Source organism: Nerophis lumbriciformis, linkage group LG36 (genome assembly GCF_033978685.3).
Source record: "Nerophis lumbriciformis linkage group LG36, RoL_Nlum_v2.1, whole genome shotgun sequence".
In the NCBI taxonomy this organism is placed as follows: domain Eukaryota; kingdom Metazoa; phylum Chordata; class Actinopteri; order Syngnathiformes; family Syngnathidae; genus Nerophis; species Nerophis lumbriciformis.
Window position 1 is genome coordinate 13,318,273 of NC_084583.2, and position 18,771 is coordinate 13,337,043.

General features: G+C 40.8%; 1 protein-coding gene across 4 annotated transcripts in view; it reads right to left on the reverse strand.

The window, feature by feature from the left end:
- The window catches only part of LOC133577053 (protein diaphanous homolog 1), a 104,636-nt gene that overhangs the window by 20,908 nt on the left and 64,957 nt on the right, over positions 1 to 18,771 (reverse strand). For all 4 annotated transcript variants that reach the window (XM_061930574.2, XM_061930573.2, XM_061930572.2 and 1 more), the window contains 2 exons: positions 10,309 to 10,373; positions 5,843 to 6,022 (listed from right to left, as the gene is read on the reverse strand). In XM_061930574.2, coding sequence (XP_061786558.2) covers positions 5,843 to 6,022; positions 10,309 to 10,373 — 245 coding nt within the window. The remainder of the gene's footprint in view (positions 1 to 5,842; positions 6,023 to 10,308; positions 10,374 to 18,771) is intronic.

Below are 18,771 nucleotides of genomic sequence, written 5' to 3' on the forward strand. Positions count from 1 at the left end.
TACCAATAGAAATAGCGCTATTGATAATGAACAATACCAATAATTTGCCTCTATTATCAACAATACAGTTGTTCAAATGCAACAATACATATACGTAATGATAACTAGAGATACAAAAGAATGCAAAAAAAATGGAGGGGAAGAAAGAGAAGCAACCTATATTAACCTTGTAGATTGTTATAGTAACAATAGGTTAAGCTTTGTCAGTGTGCCGTGTGTTACCCAGTTTCCCCGAGGGCTTACCCAGTTTCCCCTAGGGCCTACCCAGTTTCCCCTAGGGCAGGGGTTGGCAACCTGCGGCTCTTTGATCAGTCTGATGCGGCTCAGCCGCATACTTGCCATCCCCCTCCCCCAATTTTCCCGGGAGACTTCCGGATTTCAGTGCCTCCCGCAGAAAACTCCTGGGATTAATATTCTCTGATTTTCACCCTTACATTAATAGTAAGGGCGTGCCATGATGGCACAGCGTTTAGCGCCCTCTACAATCTGTATAAACAGCGTGCCAGCCCAGCCTCTTGTTATATGCATCTTCTGCTTGCACACATAAGTGACAGCAAGGGATACTTGGTCAACAGCCACACAGGTTACACTGACGGTGGCCATTTAAAACAACTTTAACACTCTTACTAATAATGCGCCACACTTTGAACCAAAACCAAACAAGAATGACAAACACATTTCGGGAGAACATCTGCACCTTAACACAACATAAACACAACAGAACAAATACCCAGAATCCCATGTAGCCCTGACTCTTCCGGGCTACATTATACACCCCTGCTACCACCAAACCCCGCACCCACCCCAACCCTGCTCCCTCACACGTCGCATTTTTTGGGGAAATGTATTTGATAAAAGCCAACACCAAGAATAGACATTTGAAAGGCAATTTAAAATAAATCAAGAATAGTGAACAACAGGCTGAATAAGTGTACGTTATATGAGGCATAAATAACCAACTGGTATGTTAACGTAACATATTATGGTAAGAGTCATTCAAATAACTATAACATATAGAACATGCTATACGTTTACCAAACAATCTGTCACTCCTAATCGCTAAATCCCATGAAATCTTATACGTCTAGTCTCTTACGTGAATGAGATCAATAATATTATTTGATATTTTACGCTAATGTGTTAATAATTTCACACATAAGTCGCTCCTGAGTATAAGTCGCACCCCCGGCCAAACTATGAAAAAAACTGCGACTTATAGTCCGAAAAATACGGTAATCTATTTATTTATAACTGCACCTTATTGCTCTTTTATCCTGCACTACCATGAGCTAATGCAACAAAATTTCGTTCTTATCTGTACTGCAAAGTTCAAATTTGAATGACAATAAAAGGAAGTCGAAGTCTTAGACACCTGTGTGTGTGTGTGTGTGTGTGTGTGTGTGTAATGTTCCTTCACATTCGCATGTCTCTAATATGGCGCTTGGAAATCCTGTGTCGTTTCATCTGACTTTGAAAAAGGACAGGGCTAAAAGGGCCTCTGAGGCGGCGAGCTTCCATAATGAAGCAGCAGATGAAGTGTTGGGCGTCGCATCAAACAGAAAGATCTCTTAATGACAAGAAATCTTGGATGGGCAGTGTCTCAAACAGAAAGGAAGGGAGAGCATCTTCCTTTAAAAGCCTGTTTGATGTCGAGGCTTTAGATAACTCTCAGTGTGAGTGTTGAGTGGCAAGAAGACAATTCTGCAGGCTCTCAAAACTTGGATGAATCTCATTTTGGAAACCGTAGAGTCTAAATGAAAAGGCGGCAGGCGCACACACACACACACACTGTGAAGTGACGTGCGCACACACACACACACACCCTTTTTGACACACAAAAACAAAGAGGCATGGAGGCAGGTTGTTCTGGGTCACTTGGAATGTTGGCTAGTTGGAGTTTGGGTGTCACAGAGCAGCAAAGTCCAGCTGGTGAAGCAGCAGGGCATTGACAGCCACACAAATAGGCTAAGAAAACCTCACACGTTTTTATGTGAGCCCCAAACATTATCTAGGAAAAAGTGCGATATCAAATATGAGGGGAAAAGCTACGCGGAATCATAACAGCTACAGAAATCACATCAGACTAACATCTTGCTTATTATATTTCATAACGTGTGCTGGTGAAACACGTTCTAGCAATAACCCTTTGTCTCTACCCTGGACGCCTGCAAATTACTGTCACCAGAATGCAACAAAAAGCCTCATATTTCCTCATAATTCACCATGATGGACGATTAAATGGGATTTCAGATAAAAGTATTTTTGTCACACGTCCATCATGTTCCTTTCTTGTCCTTCCAGTCAGCCGTTGCACTCCCAATTCCCCACTTTTCCGCGTTTCAATGAGCTTCTTAATCTGGGATGGATTTAGCTTGCTTCACCATATCCTTTCATTGGTATCCACGCTTTTCAAGCTTTTCTCCTTACACAGTGCCTTACTTTGTTTAGGTGGGTGTATAAATATATTTGGCATCTACACTTCTGTAAAGACAGAACCTAGAAGTTCTCATTCTTGCAGTTTTACCCCAATTCAAGGCCAAACACAGCTTAAAGCAGAATCTCAATCCTCCTTGTTACCCCTAGTGCAGGGGTCGACAACCTTTACCAGTCAAAGAGCCATTTTGACCAGTTTCACAAATTAAAGAAAACAATGGGAGCCACAAAAATCTTTTGAAATTTAAAATGAAATAACACTGCATACACAGTTTTTTTTCTTGATTTGTGCTATGTATAAACCAAGGGTCTCAGACACGCGGCCCACACCTTAATATGAAAATGTAATATTAGTGCGGCCCGCGGGTTTTACATGATTGGCGCTTGACAGCGTCATATTTGTCAAACTTCCAGATTTTTCCGGCAGACTACGAAATTCAAGGCAACTTTTCTTTCGAACGTGCCATCTACAACCAGCGTGCCGGCCCGGCCCGGCCCGGCCCAGCCACACCTTGTGTGGGTTTCAACTTGCTCACGTAAGTGACAGCAAGGCATACTTGCTCAACAACCACACAGGTTACACTGACGGTGGCGGTATAAAAAACTGTAACACTCTTACTAATAATGCACCACACTGTGAACCCACACCAAACAAGAATGACAAACACATTTTGGGAGAACATCTGCACCGTAACACAACATAAACACAACAGAACAAATACCCAGAATCCCATGCAGCCCTAACTCTTCCGGGCTACATTATACACCCCCCGCTACCAAACCCCGTCCACCTCAACCGACGCACAAGGGGGGAGCAGGGTTGGGGTGGGGGCGGGGTTTGGTGGTAGCAGGGGTGTATAATGTAGCCCGGAAGAGTCAGGGCTGTTGCAAGTATGCAACAGAGCCGCATCAGAGTGATCAAAGAGCCGCATGCGGCTCCGGAGCCGCGGGTTGCCGACCCCTGCCCTAGTCTTAGCCCTACGTCGTTGTAGTGTCCCAGTTCTTCTGTTTAACTTCAAGGAAGGCGATGGGTATATCAATAAATCAATCAATCAAAGTTTACTTATATATCCCTTAATCACGAATGTCTCAAAGGGCTGCACAAGCCACAAAGACATCCTCGGCTCAGATACCAAATCAGGGCAAGAAAAAAATTCAACCCAATGAGAAAGCTCGGCCCTCAAAACAAAAAGGTGCCCTGACAACACTTGCAGCCGGATGTTACAAGAAGTTGGCTAAGCAGAAAGCACATTCATTCTCATAGTGATGGCATGTTTTAGCACACAGGTGTCAAACTCAAGGGCCGGGGGCCAGATGTGGCCCGCCACTTAATTTTATTTGGCCCTCGAAAGCCTGGAAAAAATATGTATCAATAAAGTAAATGTAATTATTTCTATTTTGGGAGAAAAAAAATATAGGTACTCCGTGTAATCGCAAATTATGTTCACTTAAATATTGTGTAATTATGCAAAAATATATTATCAAACATTCAAACCATTTTTTTAATATACAAAATCCAAAACCAGTTAAGTTAGCACGATGTGTAATTCATAAATAAAAACAGAATACAATGATTTGCAAATCCTTTTCAACTTATATTCAATTGAATAAACTGCAAAGACAAGATACTTAATGTTCCAACTGAAAAACTTGTTGTTTTTTTAAATAATCATTAACTTAGAATTTAATGGCAGCAACACATTGCACACAAGTTGTCACAGGGGCATTTATACCACTGTTACATGGCCTAGTCTCTCTCAGGGAGAGCATGTCCCAAATTCCAAGCTGCTGTTTTGAGGCATGTTAAAAAAATAATGCACTTTGTGACTTCAATAATAAATATGGCAGTGCCATGTTGGCATTTTTTTCCATAACTTGAGTTGATTTATTTTGGAAAACCTTGTTACATTGTTTAATGCATCCAGCGGGGCATCACAACAAAATTAGGCATAATAATGTGTTAATTCCACTACTGTATATATCGGTATCGGTTGATATTGGTAACAGTAATTAAGAGTTGGACAATATCGGAATATCGGTAAAAAAGCCATTATCGGACATCTCAATCAATAACGGAGCAGCATCTCCTCATCCGTGGCTCACTAGTGCAACGACGACGCCGGAAATGTGTCCCGTGAAAAAACGTCCGAACGGAACTCTCTAATAACTAAAGTTCCTTGGGTGAATAATGTAAACTCACTACACCGGTATGTTTTAGTACTTTCATGGCGAGTTTACTGACAGATATAAGTAAGAACTTTACACTACTTTATATTAGAAATGGCAACAGTAGAGGGTTGAATGGTAAATGGGTTATACTTGTATAGCGCTTTTCTACCTTCAAGGTACTCAAAGTAAATGTTAAATGGTAAATGGGTTATACTTGTATAGCGCTTTTCTACCTTCAAGGCACTCAAAGCGCTTTGACCCTATTTCCACATTCACCCATTCACACACACATTCATACACTGATGGCGGGAGCTGCCATGCAAGGGGACCACGACCCATCAGGAGCCAGGGTGAAGTGTCTTGCTCAAGGACACAACAAACGTGACTAGGATGGTAGAAGGTGGGGATTGAACCAGGAACCCTTAGGTTGCTGGCACGGCCACTCTCCCAACCGTGCCACGCCACCCCTAATCCTTAATGTCCCATAACAAGAAGATAGTGAAAAAGAAGAAGCTTATCGACTACGGTATCGCCACGGACTACAGTGGCGGACATGCGCAAATTATCAGGAATTTTGTAGATCTCAAATACACATCAGCAGGTACCAGAAGGTAAGAAAAGTTGGTTTTGCATACTATAGTGAAACGAAACGCCAAATCATGTCTGCTAATAGGTGCCATTTTGCGGTCTTTATACACACACCATAGTAATACTTGTATCTCTGACTCTGGTAGCCGCAATGCTTCGACAATCCATCAAGCGGTGCGGCTTCAAAGTCATACTAAAACATTTTTTACTGATTTTTGAGTGCAATGTGTAATGTTCTTTATTTTCAATGGAACACTTAAAGTTTTGGTGTTGTTTACAGGCGTCATATTGCAGTCTACACGTATCTCTTATGTGTGACTGCCATCTACTGGTCACACTTTCCATTACACCATGTACCAAATAAAATTGCTTAGAGGTCGGTAAGCACAACCAGAATTATTCCGTACATAAGGCGCATCGGGTTGTAAGGCGCACTGTCGATTGAGAAAATGAAGGGATTTTAAGTGCGCCTAAAAATACAGTATGACATTATATTGATCTCGCCAGAACCATGGCCCCCCACTACACACCTACTGCCACAAGTATATTGGTGATCTGTGAAAAAACTCTGCATGCATACAACAAAGGGACCCTGTCATTGTCCTATGAATAGACAAGACAGCCTAGCACAGACAGGTGTGTATGTATGTACCTGCTGTTGCAGACTGCTTAGCTGTTCCTGCAGACCCTGGTTCTCCTTTTCTCGCTCCTCCTTGGAGCAGGCCAATAGCTCTTTCTCTTGGCTCAGTTCTTGCAGCTTGTGTTCGTAGTCGCCCTCCACTTTCTTCAGTTCCACCTGTAACTCGTGGCGTGCGGTCAACTCTGCGTCCAGCTAATGCAAGAACAGGGGACAGACTTCAATCATTCTGTTTTGGCATAAAAAATGCATTACTGCAGTTAGTTTCATGGTGTGATTATTTACAATATAATGTAGATAAGACAACTAGTGTAGGAGAATTCTTAAAGCATTTTTAATAAACTGCATCATCATTTTACTGCGAACATGGACGAGGTGTACACCCTGAAAGCAATCATTAATGGACAAGAAGTACTACTACAGTACATGGATTAAAGGTGTCATATTTTTCGACACTAAAACACTTCCTTGTGATCTGCATAACATGAAACGGTTGTGCTTTGGTCCAAATTTTGTAGATTTTGTTTTACAGACCGCCACAGCTCAGTGGCGTTGTGGTTAGAGTGTCCGCCCAAACCCCGGCCGAGTCATACCAAAGACTACAAAAAATGGGACCCATTGCCTCCCTGCTTGGAACTCAGCATCAAGGGTTGGAATTGGGGGTTAAATCACCAAAAATGATTCCCGAGCGTGGCGCATGCTGCTGCTCACTGCTCCCCTCACCTCCCAGGGGGTGAACATGAGGATGGGTCAAATGCAGAAGACAAATTTCACCACAACCAGTGTGTGTGACAATCGTTGGAACTTTAACTTAACTTTAACACGCTTTCTGACGGTCTCTTCAGAATGCGCTGCTGTTTCTTTTGCTTCTCTTATTTACATGCAGAAGTGCTCCTGTAGGTCACATGTGTCAAACTCAAGGCCCCATCATTTGACGTGGCCCGCAAACGTTGAGAAATAATATGTGCCAACAGGGTACCTTATCTTTTTTTTTTACTACTGTATTTTTCGGAGTATAAGTCGCTCCGGAGTATAAGTCGCACCGGCCGAAAATGCATAATAAATAAGGAAAAAAACATAAGTCGCACTGGAGTATAAGTCGCATTTTTGGGGAAATGTATTTGATAAAAGCCAACACCAAGAATAGACATTTGAATGGCAATTTAAAATAAATAAAGAATAGTGAACAACAGGCTGAATAAGTGTACGTTATATGAGGCATAAATAACCAACTGGTATGTTAACGTAACATATTATGGTAAGAGTCATTCAAATAACTATAACATATAGGACATGCTATACCAGTGGTTCTTAACCTGGGTTCGATGGAACCCTAGGGGTTCGGTGAGTCCGGGCTCAGGGGTTCGGCGGAAGTCAAAACACACCCGACTTATCGTGTAAATAAAAACTTCTCCCTATCGGCGTATTACGGATACGACAACAGCAGAAGTCAGACTGATTTGCAGGTGTGTAGTTTGTGAATTTATGCACTGTGTTGCTTTTGTTGTTTGAACAAGGTGATGTTCATGCACGGTTCATTTTGTGCACCAGTAATAAAACATGGTAACACTTTAGTATGGGGAACATATTCACCATTAATTAGTTGCTTATTAACATGCAAATTAGTAACATATTGGCTCTTAACTAGTCATTATTATTAAGTACTTATTAATGCCTTATTCGGCATGGCCTTATTATAACCCTAACCCTCTAACCCTAACAAAATAACTCTAAATCAAGTCTTTGCTACTTAGAATATGTTTCCCTAGTGTCCAAATAACTCTAAATTAAGTCTTTGTTACTTAGAATATGTTCCCCATACTAAAGTGTTACCAAAAACATATAACTTTGTCTTGAATTTGAAAAAAAACATCATTTTATTTTTCACTGAAGAAGGGTTCGGTGAATGCGCATATGAAACTGGTGGGGTACGGTACCTCAAACAAGGTTAAGAACCACTGTTCTATACGTTTACCAAACAATCTGTCACTCCTAATCGCTAAATCTTATACGTCTAGTCTCTTACGTGAATGAGATAAATAATATTATTTGATATTTTACGCTAATGTGTCAATAATTTCACACATAAGTCGCTCCTGAGTATATGTCGCACCCCCGGCCAAACTATGAAAAAAAATGCGACTTATAGTCCGAAAAATACGGTAAATGTATTCCTTCTTTCTGTTTTGACTGAAAACATACTTGTACTGCATGCAATTGCATATACATTAAACTTTCATATTATCTAATAATGTAAGAAATAGGGCTGGGCGATATATGGAATATACTCGATATATCGCGGGTTTGTCTCTGTGCGATATAGAAAATGACTACCGTATTTTTCGGACTATAAGTCGCAGTTTTTTTCATAGTTTGGCCGGGGGTGCGACTTATGTGTGAAATTATTAACACATTAGCGTAAAATATCAAATAATATTATTGATCTCATTCACGTAAGGGACTAGACGTATAAGATTTCATGGGATTTAGCGATTAGGAGTGACAGATTGTTTGGTAAACGTATAGCATGTTCTATATGTTATAGTTATTTGAATGACTCTTACCATAATATGTTACGTTAACATACCAGTTGGTTATTTATGCCTCATATAACGTACACTTATTCAGCCTGTTGTTCACTGTTCTTTATTTATTTTAATTGCCTTTCAAATGTCTATTCTTGCTGTTGGTTTTATCAAATACATTTTCTCAAAAAATGCGACTTATACTCCAGTGCGACTTATATATGTTTTTTTCCTTCTTTATTATGCATTTTCGGCCGGAGCGACTTATACTCCGAAAAATACGGTATATCGTGATATTGGAGTATACGTTCTCATGCAGTTGCTTTTAGCTGTGGGCATTACACTACAGGCTTTTCTCACTCTTTCCTGTCTCTCCTTCTCAGAGACATAAAACAAGCGCACCTTCTTACATACGTCACATACGTATACGCCCTCGCTAAGCAGAGAGGTGGCGGCATGGGTAAAGTTAGTTGTGTTGCTAGCGGAGCGGTGCGAGTGGTAATACGAGAGAAAGAAGGTGCGAATCTGGTAACAAACCACCGCCAAACCATCGTCTGGCGGTGGTTTGGCTTCAAGGGGGAATATGTTCAACATTTATGCGGCAAAAGCGTTGCTACAAAAAGTAGCATTACTGCTAATGTGTAGCACCATTTGAAAAGTCACCCGCTAGAGAATGAAGAGTGCTTGAAACTCCGCATGTCAACATCTCCGGCCGGTGCCACACCCACAAAATGCCCAAGCAACCATTTCTACATCAACACCGTATGAAAAAAATGGTCAACAACAGAAGGAGATAACGTCCGCAGGAACCTACCACATAGCGTAGGACATACACTATTTGATTTTCTATTATGCAGCTTATTTTTATTTGACACTTCTTGAAATATCTTGTGTGACATCATGCACAAAAGTGCACTAATAGCTTGTTTTAAAATGTCTCTGACAATCTTGCACTTTCTGTTTTGGAAATGACATGAATGTTTGTGCCACTGCTTAATAACTGTTTAACAAATACAGTTAGAAAATGGATGGATGGATGGATTTAGTTGTGATTTCCCTCTCTGCATGAAAGTTTAAAAGTAGCATATATTAATGCAGTATGAAGAAGAATGTTTTAATGTAGATGCATCAAGTGTTCATTTAAGGCTAAGGCAAAATATGGAGATATATATTGTGTATCGTGACATGGCTTCAGAATATCGAGATATTAATAAAAGGCCATATCGCCCAGCCCTAGTAAGAAATACTACATTTTATTGAATAATTCAATTAAATGCCTTCAGTGATAATCTACAATAGTCATGGAAATAAAGAAAACACATTGAATGAGGAGAAGGCATGTACTGTATAAGTTTTCATTCTTTTGGATGCTCCACAAAAAGAAATAGAGAAACACGTGAACATATAGTCGTTCAGTTTGGAAGCAGCAGATCTTTTACGCTAGCTGTCAGCTTGCTGACAGCCTCTTCCCTAATTCCTGCCAAAGAGACTGTCTGCAATTACCCCATCACACACAACTAGCGCTAATATGTGTGGGAGGCCCATGACAAAAAAATGTGTGTCTGAATGAGGGCGAGTTTCAGCTCTCTCTGCAATTATCCCGTCACTGGGACAGAAACATTAGAGTAGCAGCACACCGTAATTAAGGCATTTACGCCCTTATCCGAGTGCGAGGACGTGTGTATGTGCCTGATGCTGGTCTTTAGGAGTATTTTTGTGTCCGATAGCTGTCAAACGTGTGTGCGCGCGCTCATTCTTGTCATCACCCTTGGTTCCTCCTCCTCCTTTTTTTGCACATTTGTCATCCCTTGTCAGTCAGACACCAGCCTCACAGAATGCTATTAAATCCCACTGCCGAATACGAAAGGGAAAATCTCTTTTCTTCTGAGCCTCTATGATCATAAAGGCGTGTTTGCAATGTGAATAAATAAATGCGTTCATTTGTGTGTAGTTCACCTTCTTTTCGAGCTCGGTAGCCTTGGCCTCACTGGTTTTCACCTTGGTTTGGTCGACCATATTGTCTGGAAATAAACAGAAATGAGTGGGGGGAGGAAAATTGAGGTTAAATGGACGTGAAACACATCAGATACATTACACATGTGTACGGCTGTCCATTAGAGCAGTGTTTTTCAACCACACTAGTGTACCCTGAGATATTGTTTGGTGTGCCGTGGGAAATTATGCAATTTCACCTAATTGGTCGAAAAAATTATTTTCGCAAACCAATAGTTATGATCCGCAAATAATGTGCCGTTGTTGAGTGTCTGTGCTGTCGAGAGATCAGCAGAGTAATCATGCATTTAATAATACCAAAGACAACCAAACAATTACACAGAGCGACTCGGTAAAGAATCTGGGCATTATCTTTGACACAACTCTCTCGTTTGAGTTACACATTAAGAGTGTTACTAAAACAGCCATCTTTCATCTCCGTAATATCTCTAAAATGTGTTCCATTTTGTCCACTAGCGACGCTGAGATCATTATTCATGCCTTTGCTACGTCTCGTCTCGATTACTGTAATGTGTCTATATACTTTCCTATACTATATATTAGAGATGTCTGATAACGGCTTTTTTGCCGATATTCCGATATTGTCCAACTCTTAATTACCAATTCCATACCTGCCAACTTTTGAAATCAGAAAAACCTAGTAGCCAGGGTCCAGGGGCCGCAGGCCCCGGTAGGTCCAGGACAAAGTCCTGGTGGGGGGTTTGCCCCCCGACGCAAAATGATTATTAGCATTCAGACAGGTTAAAATGTTGCTAAAACCATCACTTTTCTATCGGTCACAGTGACTTTTCAAAACAAAAATATTACAGCAAAAATCATATGGGTTGATTGACATGTTTATTCTGTAAGCTAACTTCAATAGTTTGAAATTATTTTGACAGTTAATGCCAGTTATCCTGTCAACCTTTCACAAGACTTCAATTTGTTAATTGAAAGTATAAACAGTATAAACACTTTTTACAGTAAACAAATGGTAAAACAGTACTAAACAATTCCATTAAAAAAAAAATTGGTGTCATTATTAACTTTCTGTCCAAGCTTGTATAATCTACTGCCTTGTTCAATTGTAAAAAATATTCTGTGCCTAAAATTCACATTTCTATCACAATTATCATACTGTAAACATGGTAAGCTAACTTCATTAAAATTAATAGTCCTGTCAATAGCATGGAATTACAATTCAAATGTAGTTTTTTTGTAAGCCTTTCAAAGGAATTCAAAATATGAAAAATTAAAGAAAAATAATTTAAGCCATCAGACACTTGAAAAGTGGCACATCACATCTCTAATGTAATCATTTTAACTTTTCAACAGAAATAACACTGCAAAAATATTAAGGACATACTTCTGTATTTTGGTAGTTATGCTGTCAACATTTAACAAGATTTCTTCAACTTGGACTTGAAAGCATAAATAGTACAAACACTTTTAACAGTATAACAGTACTAAACAATTCCAATAGATAACATTGGTGTCATTACCTTTTTGTGGCTAAAATCCAAATTTATTCTATCAGATTGATCATACTGCAAAAATGATATGGTAACTTTATGATAACTTTTCCAATGTCGTCATCGAAATATCGAACACAAATGGGGTACAGTTTTACATCGTCATAATCGGTGCTGCCGTCAGTCGACATGCTAAATGGTTCCGTCTTCATGACATCGGCGATACTTTTTGAGGATTCTGTTCCAAGACACTGAATAATGTTTGATGTTTTGGTTCGACCACATCCATATTTTTTGGCGATTTTCGAGTCGGGAAACATTTTCCGAAATAACTGTCCCATGTGATCAGCCAGTGCGATTGGAAGTCCATGCTCAATTATTGCCTCCGTAAATAAAACTGGCATTCATCACATCCAAAGAATCTGTTTGGGCGACGAAAAACGTTGAAAGTTTTCCACTTGTATCGCTAGCAACGGCATTAGACTTGTGTTTTTTTGTCCCAACGTGGTCTTTTACATCGCTAATTCCTCCGTGTCCGATCGAAAAATCTTGTCTGCACAAGGTGCAATTCGCGTAGTTTTCACCCTTTTTGGAACGGATAATTATTCCCGGATAGGCTTTTGAATATTCTTCACGGAATGACTGCAGTTTTCTTTTCGGTTTAAGACTCGTTTGCGATTTTTCTCCGGCTGATTCCATGATCGTTCGCTCGTTTGGAAACAATGGCAACTGGTGCCTCGTGCTTGGCAGCGGTGCTATAAATAGCCTCGCGCATGGCATTCGGAATGGCTCGATAGGAAGTTACGGGAAGCAGTGTCGATTGTCATTGTTGTTACGCGATTTCGTGAATAAAACTTAAAAAAAAATTATTTTTTTTAATTAATGAAAAAACGTATTTTTTATCACTGCAACCGTAACCCGGAATAGGTTGATGAAAACCATACTAATTACGGGAAAACCGGTGTAGTTGGCAGGTATGCAATTCCGATATCAACCGATACCGATATATACAGTCGTGGAATTGACACATTATTATGCCTACTTTTGTTGTGATGCCCCGCTGGATGCATTAAACAATGTAACAAGGTTTTCCAAAATACATCAAATCAAGTTATGGAAAAAAATGCCAACATGGCACTGCTATATTTATTAATGAAGTCACATAGTGCATTATTTTTTTTAACATGCCTCAAAACAGCAGCTTGGAATTTGGGACATGCTCCTTGAGAGAGCATGAGGAGGTTGAGGTGGGCGGGGTTCTGGGTATTTGTTCTGTTGTGTTACGGTACGGATGTTCTCCCGAAATGTTTGTCATTCTTGTTTGGTGTGGGTTCACAGTGTGGCGCATATTTGAAACAGTGTTAAAGTTGTTTATACGGCCCCCCTCAGTGTGACCTGTATGGCCGTTGACCAAGTATGCCTTGCATTCACTTGTGTGTGTGAAAAGCCGTAGATATTATGTGACTGGGCCGGCACGCAAAGGCAATGCCTTTAAGGCACGCCCCCAATATTGTTGTCTGGGTGGAAATCGGGAGAAATTCGGGAGAATGGTTGCCCCGGGAGATTTTCGGGAGGGGCACTGGAATTCGGGAGTCTCCCGGGAAAATCGGGAGCGTTGGCAAGTATGACTGGGAGACACATCTGCTCTGTACTTCTCCCTACGTCCGTGTACCACTCCGTACAGTGGCGTTTTAAAAAGTCATACATTTTACTTTCTGAAACCGAAACCGATAATTTCCGATATTACATTTTAAAGCATTTATCGGACGATAATATCGGCAGTCCGATATTATCGGACATCTCTACTATATATACAGTGGGGCAAAAAAGTATTTAGTCAGCCACCAATTGTGCAAGTTCTCCCACTTAAAATGATGACAGAGGTCTGTAATTTTCATCATAGGTACACTTAAACTGTGAGAGACAGAATTTGAAAAAAAAAATCCAGGAATTCACATTGTAGGATTTTTAAAGAATTTATTTGTAAATTATGGTGGAAAATAAGTATTTGGTCAATAACAAAAATTCAACTCAATACTTTGTTATTGCCAACAAAGGTTATATTACAGAGGTCAAACGATTACTATAGGTCTTTACCAGGTTTGCACACACAGTAGCTGGTATTTTGGCCCATTCCTCCAAGCAGATCTTCTCGAGAGCAGTGATGTTTTGGGGCTGTCGCCGAGCAACACGGACTTTCAACTCCCTCCACAGATTTTCTATGGGGTTGAGGTCTGGAGACTGGCTAGGCCACTCCAGGACTTTCAAATGCTTCTTACGGAGCCACTCCTTCGTTGCCCGGGCGGTGTGTTTGGGATCATTGTCATGCTGGAAGACCCATCCACGTTTCATTTTCAAAGCTCTCACTGATGGAAGGAGGTTTTGGCTCAAAATCTCACGATACATGGCCCCATTCATTCTTTCCTTAACACGGATCAGTCGGCCTGTCCCCTTAGCAGAAAAACAGCCCCAAAGCATGATGTTTCCACCCCCATGCTTCACAGTAGGTATGGTGTTCTTGGGATGCAACTCAGTATTCTTCTTCCTCCAAACACGACGAGTTGAGTTTATAGGGACGGCGTGGCGCAGTGGGAGAGTGACCGTGCGCAACCCGAGGGTCCCTGGTTCAATCCCCACCTAGTACCAACCTCGTCATGTCCGTTGTGTCCTGAGCAAGACACTTCACCCTTGCTCCTGATGGGTGCTGGTTAGCGCCTTGCATGGCAGCTCCCTCCATCAGTGTGTGAATGTGTGTGTGAATGTGTAAATGTGGAAGTAGTGTCAAAGCGCTTTGAGTACCTTGAAGGTAGAAAAGCGCTATACAAGTACAACCCATTTATCATTTATTCATTTATACCAAAAAGTTCTATTTTGGTTTCATCTGACCACATGACATTCTCCCAATCCTCTGCTGTATCATCCATGTGCTCTCTGGCAAACTTCAGAGGGGCCTGGACATGCACTGGCTTAAGCAGGGGGACACGTCTGGCACTGCAGGATTTGATTCCCTGTCGGCGTAGTGTGTTACTGATGGTAACCTTTGTTACTTTGGTCCCAGCTCTCTGCAAGTCATTCACCAGGTCCCCCCGTGTGGTTCTGGGATTTTTGCTCACCGTTCTCATGATCATTTTGAACCCACGGGATGAGATCTTGCGTGGAGCCCCAGATCAAGGGAGATTATCAGTGGTCTTGTATGTCTTCCATTTTCTGATAATTGCTCCCACAGTTGATTTTTTCACACCAAGCTGCTTGCCTATTGTAGATTCACTCTTCACAGTCTGGTGCAGGTCTACAATTCTTTTCCTAGTGTCCTTTGACAGCTCTTTGGTCTTGGCCATAGTGGAGTTTGGAGTCTGACTGTTTGAGGCTGTGGACAGGTGTCTTTTATACAGATAACAAGTTCAAACAGGTGCCATTAATACAGGTAACAAGTGGAGGACAGAAGAGCTTCTTAAAGAAGAAATTACAGGTCTGTGAGAGCCAGAGATCTTCCTTGTTTGAAGTGACCAAATAATTATTTTCCACCATGATTTACAATTCAATTCTTTAAAATTCCTACAATGTGAATTCCTGGATTTTTTTTTCACATTCTGTCTCTCACAGTTGAAGTGTACATATGATGAAAATTACAGACCTCTGTCATCATTTTAAGTGGGAGAACTTGTACAATCGGTGACTGACTAAATACTTTTTTGCCCCACTGTACTTACGAACAATTGTCTGCACAGTTGCTCTTGGGGACCTTAAGCTGTTTTGAAATGGCTCCAAGTGACTTTCCTGACTTGTTCAAGTCAATGATTCGTTTTTTCAGATCTGTGCTGAGTTCCTTTGACTTTCCCATTGTCGCGTTTGTAACCGAGTCGAATGACTGCATCACATGAGCCCTATTTAATTGGGCTAAGAGAAGTTAACAGGTGTCGTCAATCATAATCACTCACATGAAGTTAAGAGGCAATGCCATGAAGCTAATTTGATTTTGTTGTAACTTCTCTACATCACCAAAATTGATCATGTATGTTAAGAGTTGTAGAAATTATTAGAAACTCAAGACAACCATGACATTAGACTAATGGGGATCCTTAATAAACTAAATTACTTACATATAAAATACTACACGGTCTAGCTCCATTCTATCTTGCTGATTGTATTGTACCATATGTTCTGGCAAGAAATCTGCGTTCTAAGAACTCTGGCTTATTAGTGATTCCCAGAGCCCAAAAAAAGTCTGCGGGCTATAGTGTGTTTTCTATTGGGGCTCCAGAACTCTGGAATGCCCTACTCGTAACAGTTAAATGCTTCTACTGAGGTAGCATCTCTAAGTCCCACCTTAAAACTCATTTGTACACTCTAGCCTTTAAATAGACCCCCCTTTTTTTAGACCAGTTGATCTGCCGTTTCTTTTCTGCTCTGCCCCCCTCTCCTACGTGGAGAGGTTATCAGGTGACCACAGATGACGCGCTAGCTGTTCAAAGTCGGGACCCGGGGTGGACCACTCATCTGTGCGTCAGTTGGGGACGTCTCTGCGCTGCTGACTTGTCTCTATTCAAGATGATCTCCTGCTGGCCCCACTATGGACTGGACTCTCACACTATTAACTAGATCCACTATGGACTGGACTCTCAGACTATTAACTAGATCCACTATGGACTGGACTCTCACACTATTAACTACATCCACTCGACATCCATTGCACCGGTCCCCTCCAAGGTTTCTCGTTGTTCCCATTGGGTTGAGTTTTTTCTTGCCCTGATGTGGGATCTTTGAGACACTCGTGATTAAGGGCTACATAAGTAAACTTTGATTGATTGACAATACTCTTTCATATCAGTAGGTGGCAGCAGGTAGCTAATTGCTTTGTAAGCCTACTTTGAGACAAGAGAATTAATGATGCAAGGATGGTTCTGGTCTGTCTGAAGTCATATCAATCAATCAATCAATCAATGTTTACCGGGCGACCGGTGCAAAGGACGTCGAGTGGATCTAGCATAATATTGTGAGAGTCCAGTCCATAGTGGATCTAACATAATAGTGTGAGAGTCCAGTCCATAGTGGATCTAACATAATAGTGTGAGAGTCCAGTCCATAGTGGATCTAACATAATAGTGTGAGAGTCCAGTCCATAGTGGATCTAACATAATATTGTGAGAGTCCAGTCCATAGTGGATCTAACATAATATTGTGAGAGTCCAGTTCATAGTGGATCTAACATAATAATGTGAGAGTCCAGTCCATAGTGGATCTAACATACTAATGTGAGAGTCCAGTCCATAGTGGATCTAACATAATAATGTGAGAGTCCAGTCCATAGTGGATCTAACATAATAGTGCGAGAGTCCAGTCCATGGGGGATCTAACATAATAGTGCGAGAGTCCAGTTCATAGTGGATCTAACATAATAGCGTGAGAGTCCAGTCCATAGTGGATCTAACATAATAGTGAGAGTCCAGTCCATAGTGGATCTAACATAATAGTGAGAGTCCAGTCCATAGTGGATCTAACATACTAATGTGAGAGTCCAGTCCATAGTGGATCTAACATAATAATGTGAGAGTCCAGTCCACAGTGGATCTAACATAATATTGTGAGAGTCCAGTCCATAGTGGATCTAACAAAATAATGTGAGAGTCCAGTCCATAGTGGATCTAACATAATAATGTGAAAGTCCAGTCCATAGTGGATCTAACATAATAATGCGAGAGTCCAGTTCATAGTGGATCTAACATAATAGTGTGAGAGTCCAGTCCATAGTGGATCTAACATAATAGTGGGAGAGTTCAGTCCATAGTGGATCTAACATAATAGTGGGAGAGTCCAGTCCATAGTGGATTTAACATAATAGTGAGAGTCCAGTCCATAGTGGATCTAGCATAATATTGTGAGAGTCCAGTCCATAGTGGATCTAACATAATAGTGGGAGAGTCCAGTCCATAGTGGATCTAACATAATAGTGAGAATCCAGTCCATAGTGGATCTAACATGTGTGAGAGTCCAGTCCATAGTGGATCTAACATAATAGTGTGAGAGTCCAGTCCATAGTCCATATCGAACAATTGCATCAGGTATTTGATGAGAACAACTTTATATGGTCAATATAGGCTATTGAGTTTCGTTTTTAACATTTGCTGCTGGTGGTGTGCACCTGTTTTTTTTTGTTTTTGTTTTAAATGTGCGTTGGCTCAAAACAGTTTTAAAAACACTGCATTAGAGGCAATTTGAAAACTTATTGTGGAAGCCTCTCATACTATTCTTAAGTGTTGCATAAAAACTTAAAAACCCAATATACGATATGTGTATAAGCAGAAGTGATTTATGAAGTGAAAATCATTGAGAACAAGGTGAGAAGGACAAGCTGACCAGCAGGGTGCTTCAACAGTTTAATTGCAGGGTCTACAGGTGGTTCAGTGCTCAAGGGCTTATTGAGCATGTGCGGTAAAAGAGCTAATTAGCATGAAGATGAATGCCCCAAAGTGGCTGGATCAAAGACAGCTGGATGAAACAGATAGTAATGACAGGCCGCATGTAAAGACTTCAAATAGGGAGGAAAATTATATAAATGCAGAGAAAGTGAAGCTTATAGTGAGGGAGTAAAACCCGTCAATGACAGAAGAAACTGTGCAAGTTAATCCATAAAATGTAAGGCACAGCAGAAATCTATTTTGTCAAAATATCCAAATAATATGCGACCCACACAGTGTGTGTATTTGTGTTTCCGTTTACACGGTTATTAGATATATAATAGAGGAGGGATTCTTCTGTCATGGTGGCAGGGCTAAATGGGACAAACTTGGAAGGGAGAGCACTAAGGGAGATAGAACGTAGGGGGAGAAAAAAAAACTGTGCTGAGTTTCAGAGTTCAAAGAAAAACACTAAATAATGCATGCAGGGCAGAATTGGGCTGCTTTCCACTGATAATAACTCTGGCAGCCTTAAAAGAGGCCAAATAGGCTGTGTGTGT